Source organism: Megascapheus bottae, chromosome 8 (assembly GCF_031878675.1).
Source record: "Megascapheus bottae isolate mThoBot1 chromosome 8, mThoBot2.hap1, whole genome shotgun sequence".
NCBI lineage: Eukaryota > Metazoa > Chordata > Mammalia > Rodentia > Geomyidae > Megascapheus > Megascapheus bottae.
The window spans coordinates 9,579,246-9,594,636 of record NC_143516.1 but is presented as its reverse complement, the minus strand read 5'-3'; the positions used below and the strand labels follow the sequence as shown (position 1 = coordinate 9,594,636).

The 15,391-nt window shown below is 40.0% G+C and overlaps 1 protein-coding gene across 1 annotated transcript in view; it reads right to left on the bottom strand.

Annotated features, from left to right (window-relative positions):
- Syne1 (spectrin repeat containing nuclear envelope protein 1) overlaps window positions 1–15,391 on the bottom strand; it is a 364,140-nt gene that overhangs the window by 257,544 nt on the left and 91,205 nt on the right. Inside the window, exons 15-19 of the mRNA XM_090337945.1 lie at window positions 9,211–9,323; window positions 8,493–8,661; window positions 4,640–4,736; window positions 3,017–3,219; window positions 424–588 (exon numbers count right to left, since the gene is read on the bottom strand). Coding sequence (XP_090194071.1) covers window positions 424–588; window positions 3,017–3,219; window positions 4,640–4,736; window positions 8,493–8,661; window positions 9,211–9,323 — 747 coding nt within the window. The remainder of the gene's footprint in view (window positions 1–423; window positions 589–3,016; window positions 3,220–4,639; window positions 4,737–8,492; window positions 8,662–9,210; window positions 9,324–15,391) is intronic.

The following is a 15,391-nucleotide window of genomic DNA, read 5'->3' as shown; positions in this document are numbered from 1 at the left end:
TGGAGCTCACAGCCCTGCCTGACATTGTCACATGCTTTCTAAGCTCGAGTCTAAGTCCTCATTCTCATTCTGTAGGACTCTGAAGTTAAATCCAATTCCTTGCAGAAGAAAGCAGCATACCAAATGAAGAGCTGTGATTTGCAAAGCAAATCATACCATCCAAGCAGGCTCCATATGGCCACATAATCTTGAATCAAACCGTCTCTCTAGCACGTCACTCCATGATAAGTGGAAGAGACTGAATAAGCAAGTGCGAAACAGCAGCACTTTCCAATGCTTTTCCTGTCCTGCCTAAATCAGTAGAGGCTTATTAAGTAAACAAACAGATCCCACCCCCCATATGTCCATACACGGGCAAACACGTGTCCACACACACACACACACACATCTGGAGTGAACACAGACAAGAAGTTGAAGTCGTACTTGGTTGACCTCCACAAACAGCTCCCGCCACCGCCCATTGAGCAGGAGCAGTTGCTGCTTTAGGTCACGAGAAACCAATTCATCACAAGTTTCGATCAGAAAGTTGCCGGCATCATTCATGGCAGCATGTTGCTGGATCCAACGAGGCAAATTCCGAAAAAAATCCTAAACAAAGAACACATACATATGCATGCAAACACTTGTATACCAGGTGCCATCTAGCCATCACTGAGAGGAGAATAAACTGATGAGAGAAAAAAAGTATATTTGATTCTGGAAGTTTGCAAACAGGTGAAGAGAAATCTTCAATCTCTTCCAAGATGCAACTTTTCAATAAAGTTTCAAGCTACTGGAAAATACTGAGTATCTTCACAAGACAAGCTTATCTATGTGACCCAGGCTGGTCTCAAACACCTGCCTCAAGCAATGACTTGCCTGGGTCTACAAGAATGAGTCACTACGTGTGGCTTCCAGTATCTTTTGTAAACTTATGGCATATCTCTTATTGAATGCAAAACAAAACATGATGGCCATTTTTTGTGTGTCTTTTCTTTTGTGACAGTACCAGGGCTTGAACTCATGGCCTATTGCTCTTGCCTAACTTTTATGTTCATGGCTGGTGCTCTATCACTTGAGCTATGACTGCAGCATGGCTTTTTTGCTGCTTAATTGGCATTGGAGTCCTGTAGACTTTCTTGCCAGTCCTAGTTTTAAAGCAAGATCATCATTTAAGTGATAAAAAGTATAAGTGATGGAGACTCATACAGGGTGTTTAGGCTAGTAAATACTTTAGAAGTATTATAGGGAAACATAGAGCTTTCTTTAAAAAAAAAATTCGATTCCAGGCGCCAAGGCTCACTTCTGTAATCCTAGCTATTCTAGAGGCTGAGATCTAGAGGATTCTGATTCAAAACCATCTACAATGAGCCAGCAAAATGCCAGACCGAATGTATGGCTCAAGTGACAGAGCTCCAGAAAAGCAAATGTCCTAGGTTAAAACCACAGAACCATCGAAAACAAAAGCCAAAAAAACAAACAAGAAAAAGCTTGTAGGCCAGAAACCAGTCCAAGCAGGAAAGTCATGAGACTCTTAGCTCCAATTAACCACCAGAAAACTGGACTTGGAGCTGTGGTTCAAGTGATAGAAACCTTGAGTGAAAAAAATGTAGGGACAGTGTCCAGGCCTTGAGTTCCAGCCCCGTGACAGACAAGAGAAAAACAAACATATGCTTTAATATAAAGAGATTCCATTGTACATTTTCCATATATTCATACAGTGAACTTAAACAAGCTTACCCTTCTGCCATGAAAATTTTTAATAAATCTTTTTCCTGTTCATTTTGATTTTAAAATCTGAGTATACAGGCTGAATTAAGAGAGCTTAAAACCACAGAGGTAAAAATACTGAGAAGAGACATTTTAGATGAAGTATTGGACTCGAGAACATCTATACATACCATCCTTTCTTATCTGTTTAAGGGCATAAACACTAGCAATACAGCGGTCCAACTCATTTCTAAGTTCACAGCCCGAACATAGACTCATGGCTAAGTTCACAGCACATGTGTGTGTGTGAGTGCACACACAGGACACAGTCAATCTAAAGGTAATTCAAATCCCGTTTCAAAAGCCATGAGTGGGAAGATTTCCTACATAAATAGAACACTCTGTCCCTGGTTGCTCTACTCTAGTACAAAGGAACACAATGATAATCTCCATGGCACTTTTGGTGTGAATAGATAAGGCTCAAATCTGTCCGGGGGCATGGTTACTGCACTCTGGTAATTACAGAAGAATATTTGATCTGTATGAGCAAAGGAAGGTAAAACATTTTTAAAAATAAGACATCTGCCTTGTGCAAACATTAATAGAAGAACTCGTCTTGAATGGGAAGCAATAATTCATTCTACTGTGTGTATTTTATTTCTTTGTGGAGGCTTGAGGGTATTTTTGTTTTGAAGCTTGACATTTACATGCCTTTTACATATACATTTATTCTCCATGCAAGAATATCTAGATTCCTGCAAGAAATATGTATATGTACGTATATATATATATATATATATGTCTATTTCATTTGGCATTTACATGCAGGTGACATAAAGTGAAATATTAAGCCCCCACATACAGACACACCTGCATATTCAGGAGTAGTGAAAAATGACATCACTTCTATATAGAATGATACTCCTGAATGGGGATGGAGAAAGTTCCAAAGGGTATATCCAAAGATATGAGAATATCCCAGTGAGGTATCTTACACACCACAGATTCAGCATCATGTCTTCACAGGTCTGGCCTTACTCAACGTGGTCTTCATTATGAGCAGAGCGCCCTCTATTGCCCAGTGGATGTAGCTGCCTCTCCTTCTCATGAAAGCCAATACACCCTGCACTGCCAGGGCAGGGATTCCCTTGAACAGAACCTGAACCAGCCAGAACTGCATTGGCCTGAAGGAATGTACTCACTTGAAGGCACAGGGAGATTTGCTGGGTCAACTTGCAAATGCAGAACACTCTCTACTGCTCTAATCAAGGCCTGTCCTCCCTCAAGCTCCCACCTGTCATGTTCCCATCAGATGACTGGGTCTTACCTTTTTGGCACTTTCTGACTGACTGAGCATCTTTTCTGCATCCTCTAGCCAGGCTTGCAGACTGGCCACGGTGTTGCCGTAGCGATCCCAGTTGGAGATCACTTCCTCCAGCATGCTCCGCACACTCCTCACCTCCACAGACAGGTTCCGCCACTGCGCCGTGGTCTCAGACATGAATTTCATCACATTCTCTGCTTCTTCCACTGACACACAGGGAGACAACGGTAACCCATCCTTGCACGGAGAGACCTCTCCCCCACCACTCCTTCCTGCAGTCGCAATCCTGCACAAGCCTTAGCATCCATGGCAAATGCTAGCACTCGTTTCCAACAACTCTCACAGTTTTACAAATTTGCCAATATGCTTCACACATTGACTTGTGATATTGTTGGGTTTTTTTTTTATTTTGGTGCTTAGAACTGAAAGTAGGTGGGAAAATTTCAATTTTAAAACAACGATTCTTTTTTTCATTTTTGGTAATAGAGCCTGAAACCAGGATTTTGTGTGTAGTAGGCAAGCACTCTACATTTGAGTCAAGCCCTTCCTTCTTTTCTGCTTTGTTTTGAAGTCTGTTTTTGTTTTGTTTCACTTCGTATCTTTCTTTCTTTTGCCAGTCCGAGGGCTTGAACTCAGGGCCTGGGCCAGAAACCGAGCATCTTGCTCTACCACTTAAGCCACAGGAGCACTTCCAGTTTTTTCAGAGCAGTTTATTGGAGATGAAAGTCTCACAGACTTTCCTGACCTAGGTGGCTTCAAACCCTGATCCTCAGATCTCAGCCTCCTGAGTAGCTACGATTATAGGCATGAGCGACTGGAACTACTGGGTCTTTTGTTGTCATTGTTTAATGCAGTTTTGCCTTAACTTTGCTCTGACTGGTCTTGAACCATAATCTTCTTTTCTCCTCCTACATAACTGGAATTACAGGTGTGTACCACCATGCTCAGTGTGAACCATTATTTTGCTTCTCTTGGAAGATGAGAGACAGAGCGAGAGAAAGAGAGAGGGAGGGAGGGAGAGAGAGAAAGAGAAAGAGAGAGAGAGAGAAAGAGAGAGAGAGAGAGAGAGAGAGGACTATGGCTATGTAGGTAGATATTGCATAGATTCAAAAGAATTGAACTAAGATATTATGTCCAAAAACAATGGCATGATAACACAGATTCTACAAGAGAAACTGATTGAGCTGAGCCTGTGGGAAGCTGTAGGCTCTACATTCCACTATGGTCAGTACAACAGCAAATTTTAATTGCTATGTATTAATTATACAGAGTATTGGATCTTTTTTTTTGCCAGTCCTGGGCTTAAGCTCAGGGCCTGAGCACTGTCCTTGGACTTTCTCAAGGCTAGGGCTCTACCACTTGAGACTCAGCACCACTTCCGGCTTTTTCTATATATGTGGTACCAAGGAAGCGAACCAGGGTCTTTGTGCATGCTAGGCAAGCACTTTAACCACTAGGCCAAACTCCCAGCCCAGAGTATTGGATTTTATTATGATACTTTCATGCATGTGTTTAGGGTACACTGAGCAATCCTGTCTCCATATCCTTGTCTTCCCTCCTCTCCTCCCCTAGTTTGTTTTTTCTCCTCCTCTGAGACCATTGGGCATTGTTCTGCAGTGAGCTTACCTGACCCATCAGCTTTGATGTACATCTCAGCTGTCTGTTTCAAGATCTGGTACGTGACTTCATACTGCTCAAAGAACTTGCTGTTTTCTATAAAAGACTAGGAAAGAAGGGTTAGAAGACTGTAAATATTAGCCTGCATACAATGCTAAGGACAATTTTCTTCAAAAGAAATGGATGGATATTTCATTCTAATTTATTGTCCCAGAAAAATGAAAATTTAATTTCATTGTCATGAATAATCTAAGGTTCTTTTGATAATATAATCTAACTATGCTTCAATTTTAACTTATCAACACAGCAAGGAAATACTTCATTTACTCCATCCGAGGATAGTGACAAAGTTTTTTCCAAGAACCAGAGTCTAATACATAGATAGCATTTGCTAACTGTATCAAATAAATGGGAAATTTTACCTATAGTGAACATGAAACTTAAATACTCTTTTGCTGAAATGGCTTACAAATTAATTGCAAAAGAATAAGAGAACAAACATCTATAGATTCATAAAGTCCAAACCCTATAATCCAAGGGTTTTAAGAATATTGCCAAAATGTTGTAGGAGTCATTATTTTTGAACATTGCTACTAGAAATTTATTTATTTATGTATTTATTTGTTGCCAGTCCTGGGGCTTGAACTCAGGGCCTGAGCACTGTCTTTGGGCTTTCTCAAGGCTAAAGCTCTACCACTTGAGCCACAGCACCACTTCTGGCTTTTTTTGTTTCTACATATGTGGTGCCAAGGAATCCAACCTGGGTCTTTGTGAATGCTAGGTAAGCGCTCTACCACTAGGCCAAATTCCCAGCCTGCTACTAGAAATTCTGAAAAGAAAATAATCTTATTTTAATTTTTATTGGACTTTCAACTGAATGTGAGATAAATATACACTTCCTAGAAAAATATGAAGTAACTATCCTGCAGATTTTAAATAATAATGACAGGCCTGCCTATATAGTCATTAAATACTTAAAACTAGAAAAGTAAGTATTCACAATACTTCTGTTGAATTCACAGAATCCAATTCCAGCAGCTGTTCTATTCATTTTTATAAGCAACTAAAACATCATGTTTTACTTATAGGGAAATTGAGTCATGTGTCACAGACAGCAATTCTATGAGCAAGGACTTTCTTGACAGCATGTGGTCATTCATCAATCGCATACGGCACCAGCGGCTCATGCTGGTAATCCTAGCTACTCAGGAGGCTGAGTCCTGAGGATCACAGTGTGAAGCCAGCTGGAGCAGGAAAGTCTCCGAGACTCTCATCTTGAATTAAAAACCAGCAAACCTGTGGCTCAAAGTGGTAGAGCACTGACTTGAGCAATAGAGTTTAGGGACAGAGCTTAGGCCCTGAGTTCAAGCCTTACAACTGACTGAAACGAATTTAACATATGGTCTCCCTGAAACTATTTTTGAGTATTTTCCAAGACTTGCTGTCTATCCAAGCTGGCAAGCACACTTTCTAGTTCTCTCACCCTTAAAAACATGGCATCTCTTTTTTGAAGTTGATTAAATTGAATTGATAATGACATTTAAGGACAAAAGAATGATAGACACTTTATGGACAGTTATGATGTGGGTTATTAGATAATGTATCAGTAGGTTGTTATAATACATTATATTAAGAGGAGGAATCATTTCAGCTATCACCATTATGGTTATGGCAGGAAGTCTGCACACTCTTTCAGAACATCTGCTCTAAAGAAAATGACTTTCCATGCACCTCCAAAGAGCATCAAGGATTCATGGGCCTCTGATCATTCTGTCATTATTATCATCATTGTTACCATTCAAACCTTGGGAAAGACTGAGTTCACTAAAATCAAGCTTTTTACAGAACAGACACATTGCTCCACACACCAATAACAGCAAGAGTAAAATACTTCCAAACATAAACCAAAGAAAACTGAATTAACTTATGTGAACAACTTTCTTTAGCTCATTCACTTGCAAGATCTTTTCATTGCTTGGCCTTTTCAGTTAAAGACATTTTTCACAGGCTATTTATTTAGATAGTGGCATATGCTCCTGTTTGAAAAGTATTTGAATTTCCAAAGAGTTGGGTTCGAATTTTGACTACATTTTACAAACTATGCCACTTAGAGCACATGACTTGGATTTTGTGCAGAGTGTGTGTGTGTGTGTGTGTGTGTGTGTGTGTGTGTGTGTGTGTGTGTCTGTGCTGGTCCTGGGTCTTGAACTGACTAGCATGTAAGTTCCAGCTGCACTTGCAGCTTTTTGCTGGTTAATGGGAGCTGAGTTCATACTTTCCTTCCAGGCTGGCTTTAAACCATAATCCTCAGATCTCAGCCTCCTAAGTATCTGGGAAGCTAAGATGGCAGGTGTGAGCTATTGATACCAGGCAATAACTTGGACATTTAAAGGCCCAGTGCTTGAAGTCTGTTTTTTCAGTATATGAAACACTGCAGAAACAAAGTGTCCTTAAGCTTGGATCATTATTAGCACTCTTAGACTAGGCTTTCTCTCCTCGGGGACGTGATTGTCAGCTTTACAAAACTCTAAAGCATTCTGAAATAAGCAGTGTAGTGAACTCTAACTTTATGGAGTAGGCAGGAAATATGACCTGTAATCATTAATATTAATTCTCTCTTTATCCTTTGAAGAGCTCAAGGAGCATTCTTAACATCATTATATTCTGACATTAACCTAGGGAAAAAGTCCTACTGGTATTTAAATCTGATTGGCTATTCTTAAATAACTACAAATAGATCCTGTCCAATTATCTCCTGTGCTCAGAGGACTTGGTATAAATAAGACAAAACTTAAAAATATAAATGGGGATCTGTATTTAATTTTTAAATGGATTTTTTGTGAACTTTAAAAATAACTAAAAAAGTTTTTGACAAATGTTTTCTAGACAATTTTAGTAAGATGAGAAAACAAGATTGCTATAAGCCAGTTAAATCTGTTTTTTTAACTTAAATATATGTCATTCATCAAGCACTCAGAAAATAAAATTAAAGTACAACAGAAATAGATTTTGGGTGAAGGAAGATATGATGTCAGTAACTATTCAAGCACATACTATTATTGAGTCACCGTGACTAATGGGCTGATATTTCAAAATTGATTTATCATTCGGAATTGGTGTTTAACCATAAATGCATCAGTAAATGACTGAGATGCTCTATCAGCATTACTTTTATGAGCAAATGTGTATTGTAAATAAATTATTTATGTCTACAGAAGCGATAGATTTCCTTTATTAAATAGAATATGCTGACTTTCATGCATAGGAGACTACTTTTATAGACCAGCTGGATATTTTCATTTAATTCAGTGCTACTATTCTAGACACATATAGAATCATCTGTACCAATAACCTAAACCTGAGATATTTTTTTAAGAAGGTAATACAAGGAATAACAGACACAGCTATCCTAGACATGGGTAAACACTGGTATGAAGAATGCTAGGAAAAGATCAGAAAAGAGACACACAGACCTAACCTACAAAGCAGAGTTCCCAAGTAGACAACTGCAATCTCTTCTTATTCTTCCTTACATGGATTTTTGAAGACACAAAGATAATTTTTAAGCACTGTGATTCATAGTTCTGGTATAGGTGGGTTGCAATGCAAGGTATGAACTATAACATGGAAAGTTTCTTTTTAAGTAAATAAAACCCAGTTACGATGGTTCAAGGATGAATAAGATAAATTTTTTTAAAAAAATTCTAATAGAAGTGCTTAGAAGAACCATTTCCAAAGAATACAGGTTTAGGTTTTAGATGACTGTGGAAATCTCATAACCTTGTATCTAACCAATTTATCCCATTAGGATTCTTGTGTTCAAATTCAACACTGAACTTCTCTATCAAAGCCCCAAACTCACTACGTAGTTTTGAAGAAGCAGCTCCACGGACTCCCGTCTCCCATACTTGATGATCCATGACTTCAGTTTTGACTCTGCAAGAACCAGCAGCGAGAGCAGGCGGTACTTTAACTCTAGAAATTCCATTTTCATCAAGTGCACCTCTGATGTGGAGGAAACCAGATGAAACCTAGAAATAAAGCAGAACAACACAGAATGTAACCAATAGTAACAGAGCGATGCTTATTGGACCTCTTAGATGTCAGCCTTAAATATCATTGAGTACAGGGTCCCCAAAATGGGGTGATTCCACAGGCAGGGTGTCGGCTTCCTCTGCAAGCTCCCAGCTTCAAGGCAAAGCACGATTGATTGAAGCCTTTGGTTTCATTCTCTCCCCTGCCGTCACATCGCTCATCTGTTTCTTTTCTAAGCTGTTTTTGCAATATTACATAATGTTCCTACAGTACTGAATAAAAATACAGCCCATGAAGAAACCATTTCTGTGCTTTCCAAGCCGTGGGAAGATTTGGGCTCAACCTTGAGAGTTAATAATATATTAGGATGCCGGCATTCTTAGCCTCTGTAGCTGGGACCCACTTCTCATTTACCAAATGTGAGCCTCTCTGTTTCAAAAAGGAAAACAGCAAGCAATAATTCATTGGAAAAAAACCAAGAAATGTATGAAGCATCCTCCTAGATTTTTTCTACGGGCTTGGTATAAAATCAGCCATTCTCTTACCTCTCAGCCATGTCCTCTAATTGGTCGGGTGGCACCGGGATCCCATTGACAGTCCTGGTCTGGTAAATTTCATGGAATGCTCTTTTATGGGCATCTGTGTTTTGAAGCAGATCCTAAGATACAGTTTTAAAAAAATTAAAAATGAAAAGAAATTTTTTTAAAAAATCATGTTCGCAGGAGGCTGGGAAGCATAATTTCCAGGCTGCTTGGATGAGTCAATGTAATAACAATTCATTCCCGCTGCCACCTTGCCCTGTAGCTGGTGCCTGTCATGGGCTTTTACCTGGCACAAAAGTCCATGCTTGTGAAAGACTCTGCTGAGCTGTGGCTAATAATTATGGCATCTTTTAAACACACAGGATACTTTAGAGCAATTCATTCAGACATTTTAAAGGTACATGGTCTGAAGGATGCAGTGACTGGTATAAACAAGTATCCGGGTTTTTTTTTCTTCCTTCCTAGATTTAAAAGCAGAAAACTAAGCATAGGAAACTTAACCCCTTAGTGGTAAAAAGGCATTGTGATTCTCTATTTAAAAAAAGTTTTTTTGAGTGTGTGTGGGCAATTTCAAGTAATTCTTGCTTGTCGTCACAAGCCAATTAGATTACAATACATCTTTTGTATTAAAGCTTCTCCAAAAGAACAAATGTGATGACTACAAGCATTTTTAATCAACTCTATTCATTTATTTAGGTTCATTTGCATCTGTTTTTATTTGTTTACAGTATTTTTTACTGTCCACAAGCTCACTTATAAAAGCTATGTTTTCATAAAAGATGCATTTTTCACAATTTCTAGACAATTTCTCAAAACAAAACAAGGAAGACTGTCAAAGGCTGGGCACTGATGGGATGTATAATACTAGCGACTCAGCAGGATGGGATTTGAGGATCACAGTTTGAAGCATGTATAGGCAAGTAATCCATGAGACTCATATCTCCAAGAACCTAATCGAAAAAAGTGGGGAGAGGAGCTCTGGCTCACTAGTGTTAGAGCATTATCCTTGAGCAAAAAACAGCTCAAGGACTGTCCAGCCCCTGAATTCAAGCCCTACCCTAGCCCCAACACACACACAAATATGCACGCATGCACGCTGGCACCAAGAATGGAAAGATTTATGCCATATTTTCTAAACATCAGTCCATTACACTAGCAGAATGAACACTCAACTGTATATTATTTCAACTCACTAGAAAGCATCGCACATTCGCCCCTAAAAATAAAATGAATAATGTTTCTCTAAACCCAGTGGATCCACTGGAGAAAATAAAGCAAAAACAGCTGAAACCCTGAAGCAATGAACTTGAGAAGACCCTTCAACTATGTATATCAGGAAAATATAGGATTCTAATTCATGGGTTTGGAGGAAAACAATGTTTTAAGTTTCTAAGTTGTAGCAAGACATAACCCTAACTGGACCACAGAGTGAGTAAAACCGAATGAGAAATGATTGACCTGAGAATATATTTATCCCAGTGCTTCAGGAGGTTGGGTTGTAGAACAAAGCAAAACTAGCTTTCTTCTCTGTAGCTAGAGCTGAATGAGACCAGGATAGCCCACTAGATAGCAATTCTCTACAAGGAATACAGATTTCCAGACACAAGAAACAAGGTACCATGAGTGAGAACCAGCAGAAACAGGACGCTCATGGTGCTGAAAAAAAAAATATGTCATTCATCTAATGTTTGACCCTCATAGGCTATAATTTAGGAGGAAAATGATCTAGTTAGCATGTTCTTAAACTTGCATTAAGAGGTTAAGATACTGATTAATTCACCAGGCACCAGTGGCTTATGCCTCTAATCCTAGCTACTCAGAAGGTTGAGACTTGAGGATCAAGATTTGAAGCCAGCCCAGCCAGACAAGTCTGGGAAACTCTTGACTGCCCATTCAACACCCAAAAGTTAGAAATGGTGAAATGGTGCTGTGGCTCAAGTGGTAGAGTGCTAGCTAGCCTTCAGAAAAAAAAAAAAGTTCAGAGAGAACACCCCAGACTCTGAGATCGATAAATGAATAAACGGATATCAAGCAAAAGAGATGTCAGATTGGAAATTATTGAAAGTATTCAATCACTTAAGAATGCAGCTTTCAAGTTGGGAGAAGATAAAGTAATCCTGTACTTGAACATCAAAACAGGAAAAAAAAAGACTTTCCAAAGAAAACTACAAAGAAAAGCTGTGAACTTGGTGTTACTGTGGGAAGTGAGAGGGTGATCAACACACATCCCCCATGACTAAGAGAGGACAAAGGTAGGGAGGGATGGCAGGGATAGGGGCAGAGGTAGAGGGGGAGGAAGCAGAAAAGTCTCTGTCAAAAATTGCAGTAGTGCATGTTAGATAGATCACAGTGGCTATTCTACTGAAAGCTCTTATTCACTTGCACTTGTGTCTCATAGCTCCAAAACACCACCGTAATTAGATTTCCTTCTTCCTCAGACATTTCATGGTTCATCTACTTTTTCATCTCTTAGTGTTGGGTTCTGTCAAGAATTAGTCTTTGATCCTTTCTTCTTCACTGTTTACATGTTATATTTAATTTTTTGATGTTTTAAACATTCCTGAACACCACACCACAATGACTCTACATATTGTGTGTGTGTGTGTGTGTGTGTGTGTGTGTGTGTGTGTGCTCATCCTGGGACTTGAACTCAGGGCCTGGGTTCTATCCTTGACCTTCTGTGCTCCAGGATTGTGCTTTACCATTTGAACTACAGCTCCACTTCTGACGTGTGTGCGTGCGCGCGCGCGCGCGTGTGTGTGTGTGTGTGTGTGTGTGTGTGTGTGTGTGTGTGTGTGTGTACGAGTGTGTGTATGTATGTGTGATTCATTGGAGTTGAGACTCACAAACTTTCCTATTCAGACTGGCTTTGAACTACTGTCCTCAGACCTTAGCCTCCAAAGTGGGCTAAGATTACTAGCATGAGACACCAGCACCTAAACAAGAAGGGGATACATGGAGAGAAACAACAGCATACATGCATATGGATGGAAATCACAATCCAACAGAGATAGATCAAAGTACAAACAAATGGTGGAACGATGACAAGAATTAGCTTTTGGAGGAAGTGGGGGTAGGATCTCAGGCACATGAGGAGAGGTTGGTTAGCTCGCAGCACAGATGGTTCATCCATAGTAACAGAAGCGAAGACTCAATAGTCGGGCACAGATGTAAGTAGGTGGGCTGATGCCGTGATGGGGGCTTGCGGAAAATCTTTTCTGATTGCTTCTATTTTCTCAGTGAAATGGGAAGTAATGTCATCAGCTAGGAGGAGGGAAGAAAGGATGGGGAGGAGGTGGAGAAGGTTTGAGGAGATAAGGTAGGCAAGAGTTGTCCCAGAAATGGAGGAGTGAATTAGGAAATACCCAGGGATGGCCCAGCCCACTTGCATAACTCATTCTGCCAGCACATGCCATGGTGGCTGCCCATGGGGAGAGAGAGAAGAAGGCAGAGGAGGAATTTTAACCCATGCTCTGCTTCTATCAAGATTGTAGGACAAAGTGAGATGTGGATGAAGGTAACAGGGAGGTATCAACAAAAACAAACCCTACATTTATTTATTCACTTACTTTGGTTCTAGTACTGGGGGTGGAATTGCTGCACTCAGAGCCTGCGCATTATTCCTTAACTTTCTGAACCACAGCTTCCAATGTTGGCTCCTTGGCAATTCATTGTAGCAAAGAGTCACTCAGATTTATGTGCCTAAGCTGCCTTTGAACTGAGATCCTCAGCTCTCAACCTCCTGAGAATCTAGGCTGTCAGGCATGAGCCAGCAAGAGATGACTTTTATGCACAATGAATTTAAACAGAATTTAAAGGGAAGGAATGAAATGAAAAGGCTGGAAACAGAACCACAATGAGTGATGGGGAGGAGTGGAGAACAGGACATAGGAGGCAGCCTTCTTTGGCAGGAGAGTGAGATGCTGAGCAAAGCCATCATGGCAGGTGTCCATTACTAGTGACAGCGACTACACGTAGGCCCCACGGAGTGTGTGACAAGGCAGGCCTAGGATGGGATCAGGCCCTAGGGAACAGGAGATAAAGGCACTAACCCAGGACAGTGGACCATGTATGGACTACTGATTTTATTAAGCCCCATGCTATGCATTTAAATCTGACAAATAAGACTTTTAATGAAGGGGAGAAAAGGGCCTTCTTAGGGCTGATGGTGCAACCAGGGTGGAATCAGGGAGTGGAGTCGCACAGCCATTGTCAAAATTATGTACGACTTGAGAATCTTACTTTGCCAAGGCAATACTGTTCCAAGAAATCTCAGCAGTGTCACCAGCCAGCATGTGCTGTAATGGTGAATTGCTTTGTGCACATATTTTAAACTTAGTGTTTAAATTGACTGGGCTCAGCCAGAAGCATATTCCTCAGGCCCGTATCCTTGGTACTCAGAAAGACTGAGACCTGAGGACTGGAGTTCAGCTCTAGCTCAGGCAGGAAAGTTTAGGAGACTCTTCTCTCTAATCAACTTCCAAAATGTCAGAAATAGAGCTGTGGCTCAAGTGTTAGAGCACCAGCCTTGAACAAAACAGCTAAGGGACAGCATCCAGGTCCTGAGTTCAATCCCTAGTGCTGGTATTAAAAAAATAAATAAATAACTGGGATCATCAGCTGGCTTTGGGCATTACCTATCTTCTCTCTAGCCATGGCCCTCCATCTGTAAAAGAGAAAAACATCTATTTTTAAATCAGTTTTTAAGATAATTGATCCCTGGGTATTTGGAAAACCAAAAAGACAATATAAGCTTTGTTTTTTTTATTGCTTTGCAAAACTACTATATTTGAGCACATCTATTAACTTAAAAACTAATGTGAAAAGAAAACAGGTACCAATGGCTCGTTCCTATAATCCTACCTACTTAAGAGGATATGATCTGAGGATTGTGGTTTGAAGTTAGTCTCAGCATGAAAGTCCATGTGATTTCAATTAACCACCAAAAAGCCAGAAGTAGAGCTGAGCTGTGGCTCAGTGGTAGAGTGCTAGCAAAACAGTTCAGAGACAGCACCTAGGATATGAGTTCAAGCCCCATGAGCAACACACACATACACACACACACACACACACACACACACACACACACACACACACACAGAGTAAAAATAAAAAGCTCTTTGCAATATAGAAATCTGTAAAATGAGCTCTAATTTGTAAATACCTTCTATGCAATAAGTGACAAAATTGTGCAACATATTTTTAAAAAGTGTGGAGCATGTAAAATCAGGCATTCTAAGTTTGCAAAGATCTGACAAGAATGAGAATTATTTCTTAGACTAGGATAGAAGGGAAATATTCTCAGGCATCCTTATTTATGTCCCTGAATCCCATGCTATGTTTTTTTTCATGTTTGTTAAATCTCACGAGCCCAAATACTAACACAGAGTAGTTATATCACACTGATGGACTAATTTCCAACTATTGGGGAAATGCAGAATATTCCCCAATAAAGGAGATTGAACTCATGCACAGGCAAGTACTTTTCTACTTGAGTCACATTTCTATTTGATTTTTGCTTTTAGCTTTAGGGAGGGTCTCATGATTTTTGCCTGGGTCAATCTCAAATCACAATCTTCCTTATCTCTGCTTCCTGCCAACTGATTAGCTGGGATTGCATGTATATGTTATCATTCTCAGCTTGTTTTTCAGATAGAGTCTCACTAATTTACATCTGGGCTGTCTTGAAGCTGAGGAACTTGAATTAAAGGCATATTTAACCATACCTATTTTTGTCATTCATGGGGTTTGAACTCTGGGTCTGGGTCCTGTCTTTGGACTCTTCAACTCAAGGCTAGCACTCCACCACTTCGAGCCACAGCACTACTTCTGGTTTTCTGGTGCTTAACTGGAGATAAGAGTCTCATGGACTTTCCTGCCTCGGCTGGCTTTGAACTGCAATTCCCAGATCTCAGCCTCCTGAGTAGCTAGGATTACATGCATGAGTCACCATGGCCAACAGCTTTTCTTTTCTTAAAAAAAAAGTTTACAGTAACAAATAAACAAAATAGTTAACAGATAAAAAAAATACAGTGGACCTACTAGAAATTATCTCAGGAAGTTCACCTACTAGGAACAGAAAATGGAAATCAGAGACTTTGTGAAAAAGAAAAAAAAATGCCTCTGAGTCTCATAGGATAGCTGATCAGAGGCTCCTCCCTTCTAAGTCCTGACCAGGCTTCTG